Here is a 24,690-nt window from a genome sequence, read left to right on the forward strand (position 1 = left end):
GGTTAGTTTTGTGAAATACTTCGCCTGGTTTACTCTGTCCTGGAATTTTATATGGCATACGGTGCACTGGGGCGATACTTTCTTTGGACAGTTTGTTCACTCAATCTCTCTATATTTTAGTATGTCCTTTTCTGTTTTGAACAGAGTAATGTTACAAAATGGAAGGACCCTTGAGATTTCCCAGGTTGTGCTGCTAGTAGCTCATTATATTAATCTAAGGTTATCAGTAAGTTTGAGTTGCAAGTCTTGGTTTTATGGGTGCTTCACACAGTTAGTGGCAAAGGGGAAAAGAAACACATGGCTCTAAGCAAAAAAGGAAGATGAATACTGAGAAAGGGGGCACCTCCTGGTTTTTGATTTGGAACGTGTGAAAAGCGTTCCTCTTTTTCAAAGAGAGCCCTAGCAGGCCAGAACCAGATGAAGTATCAATTTGTGACTGAAGCCCTCCAATTTTTCCACTTCTGTAAGGCATCCAGCCCCCTCTCTGCTCAGGAGAAGCCCAAAGGCCACAGTCCATTCCTCAGCAGGTAGTCTTGACCTCCCACAAAAGGAAGTTTGAAGATGTGCACTGTGACTCAGATAATTGGTGGAGTCCTTCACCCTCCAAACCTGAAGCCAGCCATGAATGCAATTCCAATGAGTTGAGAAAAAGAAAAGGGTATGGAAGGAGAAAAAAGGTAAGTGGATGGACTAAAAGGCCAACATAAAAGGAACAAGCTGGTGATGTTGCTATGTTCCGTGTCTGGTTTTGAACTCAACTAAGTTTTTAAGTCAACCTAAGTGTGGTTGTCTAGCAAATATACAACCCAGGCTAGCAGGTTTGCTGGTATATGAGAAAACAGCTCATCTGCATGTAACTAGAAGCCCAAAACACCAATACCTCCCTCTAAACAAGTGCAGAGTGGGAAGACTTACGGAAAATAATTTCCAATTACTAAGTTTCACTTGCATACCACCATCTGATGATGAAATCTGGAGGTCCCAAAAGTAAGAAAATCTCATTGACCATGGAGGTCAACAAGAGTTTTGTCTATGATTGTAATAGCTGGGTTCTCATTAACTTACTAATGAAATTCAGTCAATAGTCAGGAAGGCAAATCAGAAATTAATAGAAAAACCTTGCTATGTTGCTGGAGTTCTCACAGTTCTCTCATGTAGCCACGCAGTTTTGATTTCTAGTTCCACAAAGCACACACCACTGCTGCTAACAGGTGAACAGAAGCATTACTGAGTGCAGGAAAGGGAACCTGACCATAAAATAAAGCTGTCTTCCCCCTGGTGCTGCAGGGATCAGCCTGAGAGATCAGAGCGACAATTAAAAGAAAACCACTGACCGTAAGAAAAAAAACCCAAACTGTTGTAAAGATAGTTTCCACTCTACTGAATCACAAAATATTTTATTAATTCTAACATCCATTTCATCAGTTCAGCCCACAGAGACAAAACTGTAAAGGTGCTTACAAAAACCTTCTATCTACACAGGTTTAGAAAGACCTTGGAAGAACCTACATATGCACCTCCTACAGTCAGAAACCCTCCCCCCACACCCTAATCATATAAATAGGTATGCCCAAATGGCATGAGCTTATGAGAATTCAAATAAAAGGCTGTACATTTTTAATAGAAAACATGAACAAAGGCAAATAACAAAATACATCCAGGAGTAATCAAAACAGATGCCAAGACTTCTGAGGGGGAAAAAGTTGAAATTTTCATGCTTCTACACATAAGCACACCTCCAGCTGATATAGAAAGAAACCCTCCTTATGAGCTGAAACCCTTTTAAATCAACATTGTAATGATGATGGTCAATAACCAAAGGCATTGCTATACACACTACTTGTCTGATTGGGTAAGGCAGGTCCCACACACCACGGCAGAAAACTTCCCGTACCGGTGCAGATTAAACCCTATGTTTTCAATAGGGCTATATGTGTTGACGTGGCCAACATATCAGAAAAGGAGTTCCCAGACAAAATGCAAGTTATACCTGAAAGAAAATCCTTTTTGTATTAGTATCAGCTGCATATCATATCAATTAGTTGCAAAAGCATTTTTGCTTATATAATCATTTTTATATGAACCATTTAAACATATGCAATTTAAAGAAAGATAGAGTTTCTTAGATTTATTCTAACTGTAATTTTGAAATTTGTCAGAAGAATTATTGCTAGGTCTGATCTTGTAAGTTTTATGGATGTTGAAAATCCACATCATGTTAAAGTAAGTTGTGCAGTCTGGGACACAGCCATATAGCTAGATCCATGTGAATCTAAACAACTTTTCCCAGATCATCACCTTTAAATATTGTTGCCTTATTTCTTTAAGATGAGAAAAATCCCCATATTACTCCAAAATCAGACTTAAGCATGATTAGAATCTTGTCAAGTGCCATGAGCATCTAAAATTGTCGCAACGTTTAATGTATAGTACTGTCAAGCACGTGCAGTCTGTATGCATCTAGACTGTTATTTGTGCAAAAACACGCAGACCTACTCTGCCTTCATGTGCAAATCCACAGTGTCTTCAGCGAGGGGTTTGTGGTAGTCACTTAGGGCAGACTGCGGCCTACACTTACCTTCTTGGTATTTCAAGGACAAGAAAGATTAACTACTATCTGTTAAAAGGCCCAACTGCAGAATGTTTTAGTAGAAAAATAAACATTTGAAGTTATTGGCAAATAACATTAGTGCAATTATTTTGACTGCCTTACTTTCACACAGTAGATTAAAAAAAAAAGACATTGTCACTTGTGACAAGAACCTAAGACACTTCAGGAGCAGTTGTACAGCTGCCAAATAAAGAGAAAAGACGAGGAGCAAATTCTGTGGCATGATATAACCACTGCACTTACTTTACATAGCTCTCAATGCCTAGTGTCTTTTAATGCTCCAGAAAACAAAATCCAAGGCTTGTAAACTAATGACAGTTCTTTCCATACAAAAATATATCACTTATGTGATTGTCCAAAAGGCTAACTGCTGACCAGAAAGAGCACATTTTCATATTTTAGCTATATACTAGATGACATCTGGATCAACTTCTTTCTTTGAAGAACCATTTTTGGTAGTCCGAGTTGGTACATGGTCGTAACAACGGTGCTGGGTTACCACTGTCAGCGTTTGACTCTGCTTGTACACACTTCTGGGTTTGTAGATGAAACAAGGTGCCATCCTACAAAAGACAGAAATAATTTCTTGCTTTCTGGGTCTGTCAGAGACTGTGCCAGTTTGTTCTCCTTGACATTGCTGAATCAAAACCACCAGTACCACCACTGCCATAGCAACGGAGCCACCTCGCCCCCCGCGCATGCGCCCAGACCCGGGGTGGGAAACCAACCTAAAACTCTGGGGTCGGAAGCCACCCAAAACTCTGGCGTCAGACTCCTGCCCCAGTGACGGTGGAGGGCATGTACACCACTGCTAGTGGTAGTGAGGCTAAGGAAAAAAAACAGAGGAGGACTGAGAGCAGGGGCTCTTCTCCTCACCACCAGCGTTCTGCTTCTCCTCGCCAGCACCGTTGCTTCACGGACGCCTCTCACCTTCGCTCTACGGACCCATCTGCTAACCGGGCTGTCGGGCTTCAGTTCTGTGGTGGTAGCTATCACAGCGAACCCTCTCCCACTTTTCCTCCTCTTTCTCTCCCCCTTTTCATTTGCAATGGGCAAAGAAAGTTTTGCTGCACTTGACTCTGTTTCGAGTCTTAATCCTGTTCCTGAGAATACGAGCGGAACCTCGCTCTGGTCTCTGACCGGCTTGCAACAGGGTCTTAAAAATTTCAGGCATATCACTGTGTTTTAAAAGTAGCAGAAGACATTCGTAACAAATAAATACCACACATATCCTTCTCACAGGGCCATGCAGTGAAGCCAAAATGCCCAACTTGAGAATCTCTGAAACATTATCAAAAGACTCTCCTTTTAAATTTACATTGGCGTCGCTTTAGAGTGATTCCTGTCTTGACATCTAAGCCTGTAAAGGATGTGCTAACTTCATTCACTTTCATTGCCTTTGTTACCACACCAGAATATGGGCAGAGAAACCCAAAGCCAAGTACAGGCATTACCCGAATTCACCAACTTACTGCACATCCTGCAAGTAAAATGTAGATGTTGTTAGGTAAGTGTAGATGTTGGATATATTTTTAGCAAAAAATTTTCCCCTTTCTTCACATGGTATATTTTAGTGGAAAAGACAAAAATATCTAAGCGTGCTCCTTGCCTGCAGATGTGTGTGGAGTTAGCTTGCTTTGCTGGAGGGCAGCACAGCTGCCTCAGAGGTGTAAGGTCTGACAGGCCTCCACAGTCAGACTCCTTAAAGAACACATTTTGAGGCCTCAGGCCTTCCTGTTACAGGAGTCTCCAAGAACATTTCATCCCCAGTTCATGTTGCTTGCTCCAATCTGGGAGCGCTGTCAGCTAGGACAGTGAGCTGCAAAAAGGCGGCGTAGCCAGCTCTGGAGAGCTGCCCTGCTCCCAGACCGCTCCTTTGGCCCAGGCGACACTCCCACACGTAACCACTCCCAAAGCCTCTGGCAGCTTCCAAAGAAAAATGCCAACACGCTGTTTCTGAGCATAACCCTGACTCCTTTGAAAGTTTGCTCCTTCCATCGTCAGGAGTGTCGCACTAATTGCGCCTCGAGCCACAGCCCCTGATGCCCAGCACTGTGTGCTTGCTCACGGGCTTGCTGACAGACTTAGCTGCTGAATGACTTCCCCATTTCCATCAGGATAATTCGAATTTGAGTGGACTAATCAATATCTGCCTCACTCGTTTTTGACTCGGTGCCCGTAAGAATTTAATTCTTGCCAGGCTGCTGGGAAGGCTGTTCAAATCTTTGATTATGCTACATCCATAAAGACAGCTTTTCCAGTGTCTGACACTTCTCCACACAAAGCAAGAGAAATGCGGTACTGACATCTCACCCATCACTTGCCTTGAAAGGTGGGGGACTGATGATTTTGATTTAATTCAAAAAAAGCGGAGGAATCGGAGCAGAGCAATACATTCAAATCACACATGGACACAAACTGATCACAAGAAAGAAAGAGGATTTAGTATCTGAAACTTTAGGGATGATTTTAAAAGTTAACAGTTAGGAATACAGTGGAAACAAATGTATTACGAAACTGTGTTTTCTCACTTATTTCCTGAAGTGACTGAGGATCACTCATTATATGTCATCTTAGGGATTAACGCATATGACCTTGAAAAATTTTGTTAAAAGTCAGCATTGAAAAATGAAATGGCATTTATAAAGTCAGCCTTTTAAATATTTTGCTTTACTCACTAATATCACTGTAAGCTTCAGTCTGGACTAGATGTAGTGAATGGACAGCAGTTCTCATACTTTTCTTTAGAATTTACTCTGCCACCGATCACTTGTGGTAGTATCTAAGCATGAAATTTGTCAACCATGGAGCCTGTAAAGTTTAGATGCATTATGCTGACACATTATGTAAATATACCATTTTGATATATTGTGTGACCTTTTCCTTTAACCAAATAATAACTCCAGAACCTGACCAAGGCCATCATTTTTCATCCAATTTATTTTCTCTCAGGCATCCAGAACTCCTTCAGAGATTAAAAACTACTAAACACAGGGTTTTCTAAGGTCACATGTTATGTTTATTAAATGTACTCCATACCTCTCAGTATTTCTCCCCTTTGGGAGTAGGCATTAAGGTTGAAGAAGAGTAGTACAGGTTTGTTGAGTCCCCACAGCCAGTAAGACGTGTCCTGTGTAGGGGCAGGAGTAGGGCATAAGGTATTTTTTGGTGATGCATCAAATTATGCAACCGTACGTGATGTTGAGGAAAAGCTCAGGGAGCACTTTTGGTGCTCACGGGGAGGGTCAAGAGAGATGGTTTCCCCAGGAGAAGCAGCAGCTGCTCAAAATCAGGGAAGACTGCAAAGTAATGGTGCTATGTGAAGTATCGGGGATATGCGGTGGTATAAATACCAGGAAATAAAAGAAGTCAATGAAAGAAGAGCAGAAATAGTCCAGCCACGAGACTGGCTGTGGAAGGGGTGTTTTTGGAGGCACATCAGTTCTCAGGAGAAGACAGCAGGGGTGAGCTGTGAGAGAACTAAGCAGCCTGCAGAAAGCGATAGATGTGGACAGGGCAAAGAGAGACAAACCTCTGCAAACCTTCCCAACTCCTCCGAAGTTAAGGAGGGAGCTTTCCTTCCTCTCATTTTCCTATTCTTTATAATTGGCATACTCTTCATGTACGTGCTGCTTCTACCCTGGTTCTATGTTTAGATATTAAAAGTCAAGATAGCATATATTCTCCCAGAGATCTATGCCGACGTTATGGCCTGCATGATGACAGTAAGATAAAAGGAAAAAAACTCAATGATTCTTCTACCCACTCCCAAAAAAACCCAAACCCCAAACCAAGCAGGCACACTTACCTCTCTAAAAACAAACTTCTGGTTTTCAGGAACACTGTGGATATTTTCTTGACACAAGTACATTGTCAAGTAGTCGGTCCCCGAATCAACTGCTGCACAGACTTCTGGCTGTCGGGTGTTGTAACGTATTTCATTATGAGATGTGTACTCGAAAAACTACAAACCCAAGAGAAGAAAGAAAGGACAACAGTAATTTCATGTGTACACAAGGAAGTATTTGTAAGGAGGATATACTAAGATACTATCATTAAGTTCACAAATTTAAGTTGCTATTGTGAGGAGAAATACTGCCAAAAATATTCAAAGATCCTTAACTTCTGCTGTTTGCTTACTATTTTACAGAGACTCCATCTCACCACAGCACTGCTTTACTCTGGTAGCACTTAAAATGTATGAAATGCTGAATAAATGCCCTGGAAAACAGATGTTCCAGCATTAAAGAACTTAAAAAATTTGACTGTAATATTCTACTTTCACATTCTAGACCACCCTTAAAAATAGGACAGAAAACAGTTTATAGTCTGAAATTATGCCTTCTTAACTCAGTTGTCACAAAACAATGTTACTTTTAAGTAAGGTGTTGCTCACTGCATAGTTCAAAAGCAGTTTGGTCAAGGTTCATTTCCAGTTACAAAGTACTCAGGATGCATGGTGATTAGCATTTTATTATATAATATTTAAAGGTACTATTTGAAGTAAATCAGCTACAGCTGCTTTTAAACATGAACAGAACTTTAATAAAGACAATTTATTGGCTTTGCTTGTTGTACAATATTCTACAGAGGTGTTCTGAACATGCTCTAAAACATCTTGGCTTCTGTAGCAATTATGGTTGAAGACTTCCGTAACATTTTTATATTTATCATGGGCATTTGCCAAGTTTTGGATGTCATCAAAGAGTGGCAGAGTTTGAAAGTTGTTTGTATTTAGCACACTTGCAAATAATTTAGATGACTACAGTGCATGGGTGTGTGTTTAGATCCGATTTAGATTATACTCAGTAGAGGAGAGTTTTATACATATCAGGAAATTGCTTGTTACCAATAGTATAGCTGCGTTAGCGGAAACCAATAAAAGGATGAGGGAGAGAAGGAATCTGCTTTTGTTTTGTTTCACCCCTGGAGAAACACTGTAAGGCTATGTGAAGGGGGCTATACCAAATCAGAAATGGTGTATATACTTGAACTTACCACAACAAACATGGCTAATTAACCTTGAAAGAGAAACAGGAAATGGAATTTTAATGTAAACAAGACCGCATGATTATGAAGTCTGCAGTCATCCATTTCCACGTGTAAAAGCTCTGACCTAGACTATGCTGACAGTAGATGTTCCATGAAGTCTGCCCCTCCTTTTATCACAATCAGGAATTTCTCTGCTGAGATGGCTATCGCAGCCATACAGAGACCAATGCTGCCCACTGCAGCAGCCCGTGGAGCTTTGTGGCTTTTGGTTTTTTATTCCCAGCAGTGATGCAAGTGACCCACCCCCCCAGAATTAACCTGTTTGCCACCATTCATTTGTGGTAAGTTGCAAAGGGAAGTGAGCATTTCGGGAAAGCAACCTCAAGTCTACCTGTTGACATAACACCCGAGACCCTGATTTCCCCTTGAAACCTATTGCTAGGACCTGTTCCTATAATGTAGACTGCACTGCCTTTATAACATTTGCTTTATGCCAGAAATGTCTTATCATCAACGAGCATCAATTGTGATAATACTGGCCTTTTTTTTTTTTTAAAAATATTATTATTTTTTTACCCTAATAGGCAGGTGCTATTCCCTGGGCCTTCAGGCTTTAGTTCCCAGGTTCAGTATCTGAGTGGCACATGGAAAGCCTGCTACTTCGGGCACCACAGTGAGCTAGAAGGGCACTCATTTTAAGCCTATAACTCATGAATAAAAAAAAAAAACAACCAAACTTTACTCTTGCTCATTTGTGTCTGGATGGACACTTTTTTTTTTTACAGCTGCCACTTTTGCAGGACCATATTTAGAGCCTTACTCATTAGTGGATTTATTAGATATAAGAACTCTTTTCAGCAATTTGTATTAATTATCAGCAAAAGCCTGCAAGCTGCTAGTTGTACCAGACGCATCAAGAGTAGATGGAGCAGCTACTAGGTCAGAGCGCTCCTTACTGCTGATGCCTTTCCTGAATGGCCTCTCAAGGACATGCACCAGATTTTGGAGAAGAGCAAGTAAAATGGTTAATTTCTGGATAACATTAAAGGTTGGGGTTACAGTATTAGCAACCAAGCCCTCCTGCCTCCTTGCTCAATGAACATTATACAATTCTTTACCCTATCCTGCTTCAAATGGAATAAATACTTCAGGCTTCGGGCTTTTTCAAGCACCGGTAAAACATGAGATAAATCTCTTCCTCCTCAAAAAGTGTTTTTTAGTGATCTTTCCTTGCTCAGTGGGTTATATAAACAGAAAGGAAGCATTTTCAAACTGATCCACAGCCCAGTAACTAGTAGCCTTACTGTATTTCTGTCCTTCAGAGAACCGGTAAATTCCCTTAAGTGCTACTTGGAAACCTGATGAGGCCTTTTACCCAGTGCTTATCACTTCTGGGTGATCTATGGGATATGTCCCAGCCGCATCAGTGCTCTGGGGTACCAGGGATGGAGGCAGATATTGGCTACCTCACTAGACCCTGAAACACACTCTCATCCCTCTCTGTGCCTGGCTACGCTCTTCTGCACGCAGGAAGAAGTTTGCACTTGATGGGTAGAATCGGCAGAGAGCTTACCAGGTCTGAGACCCCTTTTACAGAAAACCCAGTGGCTTTTCTAAGCTCTTGTTTGCCTCTCCCTATTTGCCTCAAATCTATCAGCTGCAGATGGGAATACTGGGGGGGTACTGTCAGACAAAGCAGGCTCCTCAGTGGTTTCCCATCCTCTTACCACATCAGGTCAGCTTCCTGACGTTGGGTGTGGGTGCCCCCTGAAACTGCTTCCTAGCCATATCAAGAAGGGCAATGGACTTTATTGGTGTTGCGTTCCAACGCCTTTCATTCTCATTTACTGGGGCAGACACTTCCACAAAACGTCAGCAGCCTGAGGTGTAAGTACCAAGTATATGGTGTTTTGTGTATTTTCTGTCTCTCTTCCACATACACTCAGCTGGTATCACCGCCGTCGTATCTTCACCTTCTTGCTATAATGGAACACGCTAATTTTAAACAACCCACAGCTAACTTTCTTACAGTTTACACAAAAGCAACTCAAAAGGACTAAAGGGAACCCTCTCACTTAGGCCATTGATTCAAAGAAAAACAGCAACAAATTACCAGGGGGCCTTAGTTTTCTGAGAGTGGTTTTACTTACTGAGACATAAAATGGGAGCAGGTGCTGGACTTTATAAATAATTGAGAGCAGACAGCTCTCTCCTCTTGTCATAGTGCACAGAGATATTCAGAGGTCACTTTAAGTGGAGAATTGCTTCCAGTGAAAAGAGCTTTTGCAGTTGTCCCCTATAAAAACAGCTACCTGCCACTAGCATATCATGCCAGAGGATGGGTGTACTGGAGAGTAAGACAAATACGGCTGACCAAGTTAACCTTCATTAATGTTAAATCCTGTCAAGATGTTTTTGGAGAATAACTTTACTGAGCTGTACTCTGGAGAATAAACTTTATTCCTTTATACCATGAGACAGTGTGAATGTGTAGCAGGGAGTACTGTTTGGGGAAGAAAGTGATGAATGGTGGAGCAAAATTCTACAACTGGAGGAAGGAATGAGAAGACTATAGGATTAAAAATGGGAACTAGCCAGGAAAGAAGAAAGGCATGTGGAAAGGTGCAAAACGTGACCTAGTGTGGGTAGTAACTGGTGGGAGGAATAAGTAAGGGGAGAGACAGAGCAAGGGCTTTAGAGAAAGACTGGGAGCCAGCCAGCATGGGAAAAAAGACATTAGATAGCACAGAATAGAGGAACGGGAGCTGTCTGTGACATAGGGTACAAGACAGGGGATTGGAGTGAAGCTTTGTAATGAGGGTTTGCTGCTAAAGCAGTATATAGGTAATGAGTGGAGTGGTAAGAGCAGACTAGAGAAGAGCAGGCAGAATTGATTGGGATTAAAATGGCAAATTCCCTTGCAAGGAGAAAAGAGAAGTTAAGGGCTGTCTGTCGGCAGCAAATACCTGTGAAACTGTGTAGTGAGTGCCTATCTCTCCTTAGCATTGATACAACTAGAAGTTGACCAACCTTGTCACCACCAGTTGCATCAGCTGACAGCAATGGATGTACATGTGGGAGATTGGACTGTTTTGGTCCTGCCCCTGTGACCCGCCAACTGAGCTAAGGAATTCACACCACCAGGAGCAGCCTGTTATCTTTTAAAGAACAACTGTCGAAAGGGCCAGGAGATGGGAAGGAAATGGAGAGAAATGTCCTGCTGGTAGGTTTCACAGCTATTTGTGAGGCAGAAAATGGAGGTGCAAGTTCAGCAATCCTCACTTCCACTTCCCATCTCACTTGTGCTTCTATGCCTTGTCTTATTTTAGCCTCCCTCTGTTCCCTTACACACAGCCCCTCTTGCTGTCCACTGCTCTTGCAACTACTACCTGTCACCCCTACTAAGGCCCCATTTGCCAACTGCTCCCACATTCAGTCCCCCTGTCCCTTTCCACTAAAGGAGTCTCCAGTGATTCTGCTTGTTTCACGCTCCCTCCCTGTACCTCCTAACTACTCCTTCCTCTGTCACATAAGCCCTGCTCCTCGCCTGTTGCCCTACCTCCATCTCAAACTTCTGCTCTCTGTCACTTTGGACCCCTTTCCCTGGCTCCTCTCAGCCCTCCCATACCTTGTGCTCATTTCACTACTACTGTTTTGCCCATTTCCTGTGTTTGGCCTTCCCTCCTTAGGCTCTGCAATACTCTTGTGTCATCTCATATCTTCTTTTATCAGTTTATATTGCAGTCGGGTAGTTTCTCCATTTCTCCTGCTGCCTGGATGTCAGCAGAGGGAGCACTAATTGCACAGCTCCGGGAGCATCGGGGCTCAGCTGGGTGCCTGCTATCACAGGTATGCCGATGCATCACACCATCAACAGAGATGTAAGAGCACTAATATCCAGTAATGCAGTATCTTTGCAGTAAATTCAGTTAATCTCTTAGTGCTAGCTAAAAAAAATGTCATTTCATGACAATTCATCTCTGAATTGTACTTCTTTTTTGCTTTCACCTTTTATCCTATGTCTATTTTTTCTTGGTGAGAGAGATAAAATTTAAATAATTTTTTTTTTCTCATAGAAATACAAAAAGATTCAACCCCTCTCCCCCCTGTAATACAAGGGAAAAAAAAAAATCTATAAATACATTTTGTGTGTGAGCATGTAATCCCATTTTTTAAAAGCACAGTTCAGAAAGATACTGCTTAACTGCCACATCTCTGGTCCTTTTCCAAACCCATTTTTCATTTTCTAACTGAATGTTTGGTTTAATTTCCTTTAAAAAAAAAAAACAAACCAGTCAAGCTACCCAAATTGTCACATAGTTATGCACTTACTCCCAACAAGACCCTACATATTTCTCTATCCCTCCTGCCTGCGAGCATGCCATATAGTCTAATCCGGGTTAGAAACCAAAAGTCAAGCTAGATAGGCAAGTACACATTATGTATCATACATTTAACACCAAACCTCAATTCTAGAAGGTGGCCACTCAACCCATGCAAAACAGGCATTGTAGATTGGCACACGGTGCCCCACAGCACTTTTACCATGGCATTACGCAGAGAGCTTTATGGGTATCATAAGGAACCACTGCTGCACACAGTTTCAGTTAGCAAGGATAAAGACACCAGCAAGCACTTTCAGCTTCAGAAGTTAAAACCAAGAGAGCAAGAATGAAAGCATTAGAGGGGACCCCTGCTCTCCAGGACTGTGGAGCCTGATCCCAGGAGAACATTTCTGTAGAGTGGAGTAGAGGAGAAGATGCTATCTGAAAACTCTTGCGCAGTTAGACAAGCACCAGGAGGAAGAGGCACGATGACAGGCACGGGCAGAGCTAGGTGAGGACTGAGATGTTGGGGGCTTTGGAGACATGGACAGACAAAAGCTCAGAGATGTGCTGGTCTGCCCAAGACCAGCTGGAGATGAGCAAACGCTGACCTGTAAGCACTATAGCTGCACTGCTGTGCTATTAACCCTTGCTAATGAGCTCTGCGGAAAGGCATAATTAAGGTAAGCATGAGTTCCCTGGTCTGGGTAGACACATCTTCAGAATGAAGAAAACCTGATTACTTGAAGATACATCAAAATTAAAAGCATTCAGTACAAGAACTGAAAGTGGATCTAAGATCACCTTGCTGTGGCAACATATTCTCTCAGCCCTACTGCAATGCCTTTACCATACTTGTTTACATCACAACCATGGTGTTTGTCAAAATGAAAAACAGAACATGAATCTTACTTGATTTTGTCCCATGCCATGACATGGGTAGAGTATGATCCTCTGTCCGGTTACTTGATGTTCATTTGTCGGGTTATAATCAAAACAGAAGTTTGCCATTCCTCTATTCTTCAGCTAATGAAAACAAAAGAGTATTTTAAAGTATTAATCTGAAGTAAGGATGATATGCTGTAGTCACTTTACACCCATCCGGCTGGGCTGTGAGGTTTATATCCCAGAGCTGGTGCAAATTAGATGGAATAGATCAAATGGATCCAATGGCAACATCTCACTAACGTGAAGTAAAGTTGTTGGGACCATCTTGACTTTGGGCATTGAAGCAGCCAGACACTATGGCTTCCCCAAGGAATGACACCGTGTTCCAGCATATTTCCAAATGAAGTAGGTAGGAACTATGAAAAGCTGTGTTGAAATCCAACAGGTCAGTAACTCATGCAGAACAAAAGGGTCTGCCACGTCTTTTCCCCCCCAGGATCTACTTTCTCAACTTTCTTACGAAAAGATGACTACATACTTTTCTCAGTTTGTCAAATGGGAGATGTTAGAAGGATTTGTTCTTGAAAGGACTCCAGTACCCTACTGAGGTTGAACAAGCAGACAGATTGTAAGTCCAGAAATCATGAAAGTGAGCAAGATGTATCTTTGGAAAGAGACACTAGGGGTGATATTAAACATTCTTCACTAGTGTTGCTGATCTCTGACACAATAGGTGCATAACTTTTAGATTAAATTTTAAAATATTATCTGATTTTAAAAACATCAGGCTAATTAACGAGGATTCGCATTTAAGCATTCAGGAGGCAAAAGTAACTGAAAACAAGTTAAGCAATGCCGTAACAATTACTGCCTCCTAGTATTAGCCACTTAACCAAATTTAAAATTGCACAGAGCAAAACAGGTCTGTAAACATAGGTTGAGGCTGAATGCCCCTGTTACAGAGTGTAATTATATCACAGAAAAAAAGAATAAGCAGAGTAAATCTCAGAAGAGTTACTTCAGCAAGGTGTAATTTCACCAGTCTTCCCTAATCATGATAATTGTATCCTCAGTTCTTAATGTTGAGAATGAACGGACACAAAGGGATTGCAGAAGGCTAAAACCAACCAAACAAGACAAACCCCGCAGGACCCACCACAGAGCAAACCACACAAGCTGAAAAATTAAATACTTGTGTTCTACATACATTTTGTTTTCCCAACTTCTACTTTTATTGCTACTCAACATCTTCTTTCCACTGCTTTGTGCCCACTCCCACTGAAAGACAGCCAAGCTCAGCACTCTGCAAGCCTGGGCTGTCGGCCCAAGGCAGCAGCAATACATCGTGGGGCTGGGGAGGACCTGGGGCCCTTGCAGGGCTGCTGGGGCTGAGGGGCTCTCCTGTCAGAGCCAAATGTATAAATGTAGGACTGAAGCCCTACTCTTACAGGCTTTGCCTCTTAATTCCTCTCTGAACATGTTTCCACTATGCATTTGGTGTAATTTTTCAGTACAGGATAAACTAACATCTGAATTTGGTGTATGATAGAATTCATCCGTAGTTATAGTGCCCGAGTTTACCAGAAGCACAAGAAACCCCCTGGGCACCCTTTCTACAGAAAAAGCTACTTGGTTTGATAGGAATGCACTAAACCACTGCACCCCTCCTCCAGATGTCAAAAGAAGACATTTTGTTTACCTTGTAACACTAGGTGAGAATTACACTTACAAAAACAGGAAAGTGTCTTTTACAGATTGTTTTTAACACTACCATGAAACTACATAAACCAAATAATAAGCTTCTCATGTTTCTACAATCTACATAAAGAAATGTCAACTTAAAGTCAAAACCACTTAAAAATGGTAACTGTATCTCTAAAAACATAAATTGGTTTTGGTTATGGTCAGTGCTGTCCTCAGGATCAGAGGGTCTCTCATTAGTATGTTTAATGACTTTGCCTGACCGTCTGCTGGCTCCAAGGGAAGACAAACACAACAGAGCACTTCCAGACAACCCAATGCCTTCACTACCGCTCCGAGGGTGTGCTCTTTGCTGTCAGCCCCCGGCACATGCTCCAGCACAGGCTCCTTTTTGTGGCTGGAATTTTAAATAACCTATTTTAAAATGCCAGAACTACAATAACTTTCCTACACGTTACACAACGCCCAAATACAGACAACAAAACAAAAGCTGTGTAAAAGATTATTAATTTAAGCTTAGTTTCAGATGGTTTAAAAACGAGCCTGTACTCTCACCATATTTCAACCTGGTTCTTTCAGTTTGTTTTACCAGACATCAATACCTGTTTTTTTATACCCAACACTTCATCAGGAAGCCTAATAGATATTGAAGGCACAATTTGTGGGAATAGTGCATACTAAGCTGTTAAATGACCTGATCTGAAATGACAAAAATTTGAAAATAATCAGATTTGAAAATCTGACTGCAGCACCATTTATGCAAAAAAAAAAAAAAAAAAAAAAAAAAAAAAAATTCCTTTTGCTGTTCCAAAGCAGAAAAAAGTATGAGAGGATTTGTGAAAGTAACATTTTTCTTTTTAAATGAGAATACACATCTTAAGTTCCTTTTATGTGCAACAGCTCTATCAAAACAGTAATCATCTTCTCATTTCTGAAGCTATCCTTGTTCCCATATTCGCCATAAACAAGTCATGCAATAAGAACAAAATTTTCTCTGTGACTTACCTTAATTCTTTTGCAGAATGCTGCGTTAGAGAAACAGAAGCAAGAAAAAAAATGTTGATCACCTTGCCATTAAAACATATAGTTCAGTTCTAAAAAGTTCTGCCCATGCAGAATTACTGGCTGTGTCTACGACATTTGCCTCTTATTGAAATATTGCAGGTGTACTCTACAATGCCACTTAGTTAACACTCTGTTTGGAAGCTGGGACATGTAATAAACAGAGACTACTGAGATATTCACCTCAGACCTTTATCCCTTACCACTTGGAGAAATTTAAATCTGTTGTTTCCTAACACCTGGACACAATACAGAAGGCATTCTGTAAATAATTCTTAGTTTTGGAGGGGTTTTTTTACGATAAAATTCATTTCACATAACTGTAAGCAAAGCATCAACAATAGATTTTTGACATTAAAACTTCATTACATTATTTGATAAATACAGCCAGTGGGGCACAGCCAACCTTTCTCTTCATCCACAAAATAGATCAGAATCCTCTTTATTCCTCCATAGTGGCACTGGTGCTGATGTATTAGTAGTATGGGCAAATGATACTGTGGGACACAGTAAGATGTGAATTTGTAGCAAATCAACAGCTTCGTGGTACTGACCAGGCATAAGCTTTCACCTCAAAGGTAATCTGAGCCATCACGGGGAATGATTTTACTGACTGTATGCCATTTTCGTATCACCTTTTTTGGAAAAAAGATTGTGAATATCCTTGGGTTTCTAGTAACTACTTAAGTGCAATGCTGAAATGCATATGCAACGTTGATGAATAAGATCCTTTGGAGGAATCTATGATGAGGCACTGCTGTTGGAATTCAGTTGCTCACCCCAGCAGTTCCAGATCTCTCTGGGAGGCTCAAAAGCATATAAGCACATGTCTCAAGTGATGGTGTGTTCAATTGAGATTAATATCAAACACTTGAATTTCTCCCACTTTCCTTAAAAAAGTCTGTTGCAGAGGCTGTACAGCCAGTGGAGTGTTGCATATTTTCCTGTAATGGGCACCAGATTTCCAGGTCTAGTCAGCCATAACGTCAGGCACCAATTCATTCTCAAGTGGCAGCTCTACAAATTGTATTCTAATGCAGTTTTAAAGGTGTACCCTAGAGGAGGCTGTTTTGGAGCCTGATATCTCTGAGAGCTTGTAACACCAGACATGCAAAGTCTTTTTGATTACATAACTTCAGCCACATAGCTAAGATCTTTTCTTCTGTAAGCCTGTCAATACACACCATGTGTTACTTAGATAATTTACAAAATGATCTCTTTTCCATCATAGCAAACCAAAATTCTTCATAGTTTTAAAGGTGTACAATCTTTGTTCCTGATTTTTTTTTTTAATGTTTTATCTGGTCTAAATTAAATTATGACTAAGCACTTGGAAATTGACTGAAGACAAGATGGTCTTGTGGGAAAATGTGGAAGGAAGCCATCAATAGAAAAATTCAGGTTTTTGATCTCCCAACTGATTCAGTCAGTCGCAGATGCCTTTAAAGGAAAGGTGGTGAAAAGAGCCACTGGCTAGTTAGTCACAACAGACATCTATCAGCTCTAGTTGCTTCACATTCAGCTGGAAGAAAGATGAGCTAGAAACTGTTTGAGAAGAACAAAGAAAAATTTCTCATATCAGAACATAATATGGCCTCATTGCCAAGTGATCAGACTTATGTAAAAGGATAGATGAAATCCTGATTTGTGTGTCAAAACTGTCTTTTGAAAGTAATTTGGATGCCAAGTTCAAAGCCAAATTCACCAACTGACCATGATCTTTATCCTCAGATATGCACCTGAGTGCCAGGTGTACGCGGTACACCCTAGAGGGGAGAGGAACCCCGACCATTCCCTTGCTTTGCAGCCATGCATTTCCACCGCCACCAATAACCTGAAAAAATCACAGCACTGCCCAGTTCCCCTACCTTCACCTAGCTGCAGAACGCAGCAACATCACAGGACTATCGGCCTTTCCAGAAGCACTGACATCATATCATTTTAACCCAAGTGCCTACCAACTACACTCCCACAAAAACTAATGATTCTATTCAGAGTACTGAGTGAAATCAGCATTGTGGCACTCAATTTTATTGATGCTATATGATTTTGGTATAAAGTGTACTAGTTTTACTAGTAAGGAGATGTATTTCCCTCGTTTCTAGGCCTAAAGCAGTTTATAAGAATGCAAACACAGCTCAGGCAAAAGTTTTAAAAATCTGTATGTTTAAATGAAGTTTTAGGCAGCTAACCTTTTAGACAACCAAGCTTAATAGAGATAGTAAAAATTTATCTACGTATCAGGAGAAAAACTGTAGCACAAGTGTCTAATTGTCAGTGAATGGCACCGAGTGCTGCTCAGTAATTCGTGCATTTATTTCAATAACATATGGCTGACCTCTGGATAATCTTAGAAAGATTTTTCAACTTCAGTGTAAAGATTTTCAAGGGAGGGAGAAATCCCCATATCCCTTTGCAATCTCTTTGAACAATTAAATAACTTCACACTAAGCTGAGCTGTTAACAAAGCCGACACTTTTAAACACAGTATTTTTGTGAACCAGAAAAGCACTACACGGCTAAGGCAGGAGTAAAGAACACGATCAATGATTCACTGAAGTTAGCAGATGGGACTCAACATCCACAAATCAGTAGGTGTCATTTTTGCACTGTCACTTTCTTAAAGTATAACTTGACTTAAATCACATTTTAAATTCTTCCTGCCAAAAAAATGGTGTATTCTTATTACACTCACAACTAGATGACAGCATCCAAGAATTGTTTTTAGAGAAATATACAGAGCACACTCAAATTACACTGTAGATACCTCAAGCAGCTCTGAACATGAATTATTATTTCTAGGTATTGTCAACACCTTTCCTGAGGATGACACGTGCAGTTAACTCATGACAGAAACTGCACAATTCCCTTCCCCTCCCTGGGAGGCTGAAGTGCTCCCACCACCACCACCATAGGCTCTCTTTTGGAGGGTGAAGGGTGGAGGGAGGATAAGGTTACTGAAATGCTCCTGGAAGGTTAGTCTTGTAGTATCTTATTGCTTCAAGTGCCTCTGACCTTGTCAGTTAGTGATCCAGCACAGAACAACAAAAAGCGAGCCAATGCTGTACTGGGGTCTGTTCAAGGTACTGGATAATGGTGGATATTACCCGTCATGGCAGTGATCACACAGAGATACCAGCTCAAGTGCGAGCTCAGAGACAGATGGAGGAGGGTGGCTACTCTCTCAGAGGCTCCGAAGGGCTTTGCTGCCAACAGATGCGCTCCGATGGGAGCTCCTACAGCTGCCCCTGGGAAATGCAGCGACCCATGGGAAACCGTGCCGGTTCCTCGTTGGGATCTTTTTCGTTCAACAGGTAACAAAGCTATTAGGGAAGATTGTGCAGAGACTTGGTTCCTGTATGTTTGGTATGCCCACAGCGATCAGGCTTTTTCCTCGGCTGAAGGAGATCCAGCAGAGACTGAGTAACTGAAGCGCAGATGGCAGCAAGACAAGACTGTTGTGATACGGGCTGGATGCAACGCAGCAGTGTGGGAATGCAGCTTAGCTAGATCTGCAGAGTGAGTGAGTTACCAGCAAAAGCACTTCTATTTCAATGTGGCATTGGTAATCAGGAAGGTATTTTATACATCTTTGCCCAGCAGAAAGGCGCAGTCTCGTCTTCCTAATAAGACACGCAGCAGGTATCTGCTGATTTTTCAGAGGAAGCAAGTATTTGCTGCATCATATCTGCCTTCATCCCTTCCAAATGAGATTACAGTAATGTGATATACATGGAGTTATAATTTATATTTATTTGTAAGCTGCAAACAGCATGGAAAGTTGTCGACTCTTAAAAAAGCAGAAGAGGATTCTGATGTTGAACCACTGGAAACAGCTTGTGATCCTGTGCTGGTCTAAGGTGACCTCCAGATTAAAAATTAACGTGTTGGTTTTGACATACAGAATCCTATATGATCTGGGAGCACACAGCACCAGCTGTCTTTCCCATCATCAGAGTATCATAGTTTTCATCAGATAAAGTGCGCAAACATATGTTTCAAAGCATACTATTCTCAAGTTGACAACTAAACCCCAGAACATTTTGGTGCTCTCTTTTTTTGCTATGCAACATTTTAACAAATTAAAGTCATCCTATGCTGCCTTTAACACTCCCAAGGTGTCACTTGGAAGGTGTCATTCAAGTCAACTTTACCTGTTCTCCTACCCTTTCACACAACTCCTTTATAAACAGCATCCCCTAGAGTAAAGATTCTGATAGAAACCACATTTTAAAGACTAGCAATTCTAACCAAATTCTATCAAAATCCCAAACTGTTTTCAGCATAAAAATACCTTCAGACTGAGTTAGTAGGAGAGCTCAGAGAACCACGAGGAGGCCCCTTCTCTGTAGCCACGTACCATTCCAAAGAAGCCTGGTCTGTCCTCGGGTACATGAAGCTCTGGGTACACATTCTCCAAGAACCATTTGAAGTCCTTACATTTCAACTTCTCTCGAAGGAGTCTCCTTTCTGTCACATCTCCATATGGTTCCTGAAAGAAGAAAAAAAAAAACAAAACAAAAACAAAAACAAAAAATAACAAAAAACAACAACAACAAAAAAAACCCTAACCAGAACAGATGCTCTCTCAAATTATCTTTATACATTATTAGGAACCGTATGCTAAAGCAATGAGTAGGACTTTTAGCCAGGAAAAATCCCCATGTTTGGGTGCTGGATTTGATTTCATTATCCTTACATTTGTTAAATGTTGACTAAAAAGAACTGAAATGATGCACATAAAACTTTAAAATATTCTAGAAGACAGTTCATCTGAGAAAACTCCCCAAATCCATAAGTAAGGATGACCTTGCATACAGATTGTTGGGAACTGAGAAGGTGCATTGGAAAATAAAACTTCCTTTAGCCAGGTAATTGAAAATCTCAAAAGCAGTGAATGAATCTTGAGAATTTTAAATTATTCCACCATCTATTTGCAAATTGCCTACACAGACAGTTTTACACTTAACTGATGAAATCTGTAAAATCTACTAATGCTTCCTCTGAACTTCATAGTTTGGGGGGGTGGGGAGTATGAAATCTTAAACCTCCAGAGAAAAGCTTTCACTGCAGACTTTTCTCTGCCTATAGATTGGAGCAGAGTTCCCATCTTTTCATGTCTGTCTTCAAAAATCTATCTATCTTTATATTGACTAGGGACTTCAGACAGTCAGGCATGAGCCATCATTTGCAGCCCCCAGATTTTTACAGGTCACTTGACACACTCTTTCATCAAACCACAAACATATTTGCATTTCTCAAAGCTGTGGAAATATCACCGAAAACACAAAGCAGATGTAAAATAGAGGCAGAGATGCCTGCTTGAATAAACAAACAGCATGACATATTAGCTCTGAAGTCTGAACATTAATCTTGAAATGAAACTTTATGGAACCAAAGTCTGCAACCATAGCATCAATCATTTTTCCATTATGCAATGGAACTGAATATTTGGGTTAGATGAAGTAAAAAGGTCTGAATTCAACTGCTGCAACAAGTGGTGCGGAGTATTATGGAAACCAGAGTCCACTGGTGGCAGCTTTGACACGTGCAAAAAAACACCTGCACGAGTCTCAGCTTCCATCCACTGTGTTACAGTAAGACAACATGCAAAACTTCCAATACTAACACACAGCTAACCTTTAAAGTTAAAGTTCTGTCATCACAGACATCAGCTGCCCAGAACTTTACAAGATAAATCGTCAGCATTTATTGCTGTTTTCTCTTTGCCTCTGACAAGCAGGATCAGCCTGGCATTGCCTGTGAGCTCCCATCTTCAGATACACAGAACGCGTATTTCTCTCAAAGTCAGTCTCTAATAATAAAACCTAAATGGCTTTTACGATGTTAAACTAAAACAATTATTACAAATGTGTGGACTATAATAATCTGATTACACAGTTTAATCCAAAGGAACACGAGATGGAAGCTAACCAAATTCAGCTTCCCCAGTGTCCTCCAGCATATCTCTTAAAAGCTTAATGGTTTCAAGAGCATTTTTTCCCCCGGCATGTCTATTGGGCCAGGCGACTCAAACACATGGGGAGCTCCCTGTCCCCCTGCCTGGTTCCCAGGGTATGGTCCAGCAGAGCCAGAGGTGGGTGCCCAGCAGCCCACCACAGGGCAGTTCTCTCCATGCACAGAATCAGAAAGCTGGCACTCAGAAAACCTTCCGTGTAAAGAGAAGTGCCGGGGGAGATTAAGCACCTCCAGAAACAGGCAACAGCAGAGAGTGATTTCTTTAGGGCCTGAATTTTGGACTTTGTGCCAGAGGTTCATATAAGTAACTTCTAGACACTGGAAGAATATTTCAGTCTTATTGTCTTCCAGCCTACATGCCCCTCACAATTAATACATCCAAGCTATGAATTTGTACACCAATTTACTGTTCAAGACCTACTCAATTTTCACAGTATTTATCTCCTCAAAAATTGGGCAAACAAACAATCTTGTATTTTTTCTCCCCACAGAAAATAAAAATATTAATTTAAAAAAAACCCAAACAAAACAAAACAAAACAAAAAACAAACAAACAAACAAAAAAAAAAAAAAAAAAAAAAAAACAAAACAAAACCACAACCCAGAACTGATACTGCAAATGTTTTATTAGGAACATTCTCATCTGAGTTCCCAGGACTGATTTTAATTAATCTTTGCAATATTGATTTTGTTTGTGTTTTTTGTGGTGTGTTTTTTTTTTTTTTCTCAAATCAAGCATTTGCAGCAGTAAATCAAACAGACTAATCCATTTTGTCTGACATCAGTACAAAGTTTTACAATTATCACAAGACAGGTAATTTTGCTAAAGATTATTACCATGCTGATCACTTCAAGATCTTCTGTCCATTGAACCTTGCTGATTAGCATTCGTTAATTGTGTGTCTTTTCTGTAATTCTTTATTGATAAAATCCAGTATCAGCTGTTTCATAGAAGTGCACATTTTAGGCCAAACAGCTCCTTCATACTTGGGTCATCTTGCTTAACTTTATTCTTTTGCTTATTCATTCATTCATGTAATATTGACACAACTGTGGCCGCCTTCTAGTCATACAGAACTTCTGATTTTTTGCAAGGAATTACAAATTAACTATATATACACTTACTCCATGTTTGGGAAAAAGTTTCAGAAGAAATAAACATAAAAAGCACTTCATGTTAAATCTTAGCTAAATTAATAGTTCTTTCACTAAAGCAAATTCTATCAAAATTCCAAGAACAATGGACTTGAACTCACCAGGCGAGCGTGTGGGTTTCGGTGGTAGTAAATTTCTTTATATTCATCCATCCACACTTCAGCTGCACGCACACTATTTGCCAAAGCTTTGGACCGTGAGTAGGGAGCTTGTTTGGGGAAAACGTGACCTACATGTGAGCAAGGGTGGATCTCAAGACTTCCTCCACACTGCCATATCTGAACAAAGAATTGACATTGTGAATCGATAATTTGAAACTTTGCAAGCAGAAGGATGCAGTAACAGTAAGTTTTTGCAAAGATAATACCTTTACAAGAACATCACAGCATACTATAAGCAACACATTCAGTAGTTCTGTGTCTCATTTGATGAGATTAAATGACATCCTTGTGAACTCATAGCAAATCACTGGCAGTAACAAGGAGATAACCCCATCTCTGGTTTTATGTGGTGGGCAATTATCCCTTTCTTAGCTTTACTTTCTCTGAAGGCACGACAAGAAATGGTCCACAATACCTCTGCAGGACTAACTGTGGTCTACAATTCAAGTAATATAGGCACTATTAACAAAAGAGCCATGTTTCTAGTCCAAGTTAGCCATATAAATAGCCTCCTCAAAGAAACTAATCACTGATTTCTTACCAGAAACTTATACCTATATTCTGCAGGAAAGCTTACTTGACAAACCATGTAAACTCATCATATTATTGAAGAATGGTAAGTTGCATTTCCATTTTTATATTCACCACGTTAGAAGGGAGGTATGGGTGCCTGGTCATAAAATGTAACTAACCTTTTTTGTTGGAAAGATGGGAAAACAACCCAAGGCCCAGCGCATGCGAAGAAAAAGCAAAGTAATTCTGTAACTGCCCCATGGTGGTCCAGCCAAGATTAGTGAAACAACCTCTCCTATCTAAACCAATATTCCTACTTGCTGTCAAGAAAAGTACTTGAACCTGAATGTGGAACTGGTAGAACTCATTCTGCCCTCATCCTCACGCCTCTGGGTCTCCAAGTCAGGAAATACATGGCCCTGGAGATAAAGCCCATAAATGATCACCAAGCAGGGAGACTAGTCTCAGAATTCTGTAGAGATTTTTGTGATTATTCTTATCTCCTTTGAAAACCATGGACTTCTGGCAGCTCATCCACACAGCCTCAAGTTTGATGTAATGAAAGGAACAAACCTCAAGTTTGATGTAATGAAAGGAACAAACCTCAAGTTTGATGTAATGAAAGGAACAAACCTCAAGTTTGATGTAATGAAAGGAAAGCATGGCTAGACATTCTCCATTTCATACTATACACAATGTGGCAGACAACCTGTTTTGGTCTGAAACCTGTTTCAGGTATCTGAAACAAGGCTTTCTGACGTTGTCAGCTGGGAGGAAAGGCAGGACACACTGCTGCACTTGAACAGACTTGAGGCTATCACCAGTGGCTCCAGCAGACTTCCCGCAGACGTTTTTTTGGGAACTGGTGCTCCAGTGAGCTAATTCCCCTCCTGTATTCAACCGTGCACAGGTGGCAGCTCACCTTTCCTTTGTAAACGGAGGACAAAGGGAATTAGCTGAGAGATGTTTAAGGAGTAGAGACCTTTGCTCTCCAGCAACCTTCTTGTATAAGAAATACATTTTTAATTGCATGTTATTCAAATGCACACAGCAGGAGTGAAAGCTATGAGGTCGCAAGTAAAACCTCTGTACTTAACGACAACAGATGAGATGGTGCTTCTATCTCTCTTCCTGGGACTTTTAGGCATCCAGAAAGTCACTACAGACAAAGGCTTTCAGCACGCACAAGACGGACGTTGTCTTCAGAATGATTTTGTGGGGTTTGAAGTTATTTTAGGGATTGGGTGGTTTGTTTTTTTTTTGTCTTTTTTTTTAGCTTAGGATTTCTCTCAAATTTCTTAAT

At 40.8% G+C, this 24,690-nt stretch overlaps 1 protein-coding gene across 1 annotated transcript in view; it reads right to left on the reverse strand.

The window, feature by feature from the left end:
- Positions 1-1,381: 1,381 nt before the first annotated feature.
- Positions 1,382-24,690, reverse strand: part of GALNT12 (polypeptide N-acetylgalactosaminyltransferase 12) — a 49,409-nt gene continuing 26,100 nt past the window's right edge. The window contains exons 6-10 of the mRNA XM_042798239.1: positions 22,815-22,991; positions 19,940-20,071; positions 12,841-12,954; positions 6,420-6,575; positions 1,382-3,174 (exon numbers count right to left, since the gene is read on the reverse strand). Of these exons, the coding sequence (XP_042654173.1) occupies positions 3,037-3,174; positions 6,420-6,575; positions 12,841-12,954; positions 19,940-20,071; positions 22,815-22,991 (717 nt within the window). The 3' untranslated portion in view covers positions 1,382-3,036. The remainder of the gene's footprint in view (positions 3,175-6,419; positions 6,576-12,840; positions 12,955-19,939; positions 20,072-22,814; positions 22,992-24,690) is intronic.

Source organism: Tyto alba, unplaced genomic scaffold (assembly GCF_018691265.1).
Source record: "Tyto alba isolate M040663 unplaced genomic scaffold, T.alba_DEE_v4.0 Super-Scaffold_27, whole genome shotgun sequence".
In the NCBI taxonomy this organism is placed as follows: domain Eukaryota; kingdom Metazoa; phylum Chordata; class Aves; order Strigiformes; family Tytonidae; genus Tyto; species Tyto alba.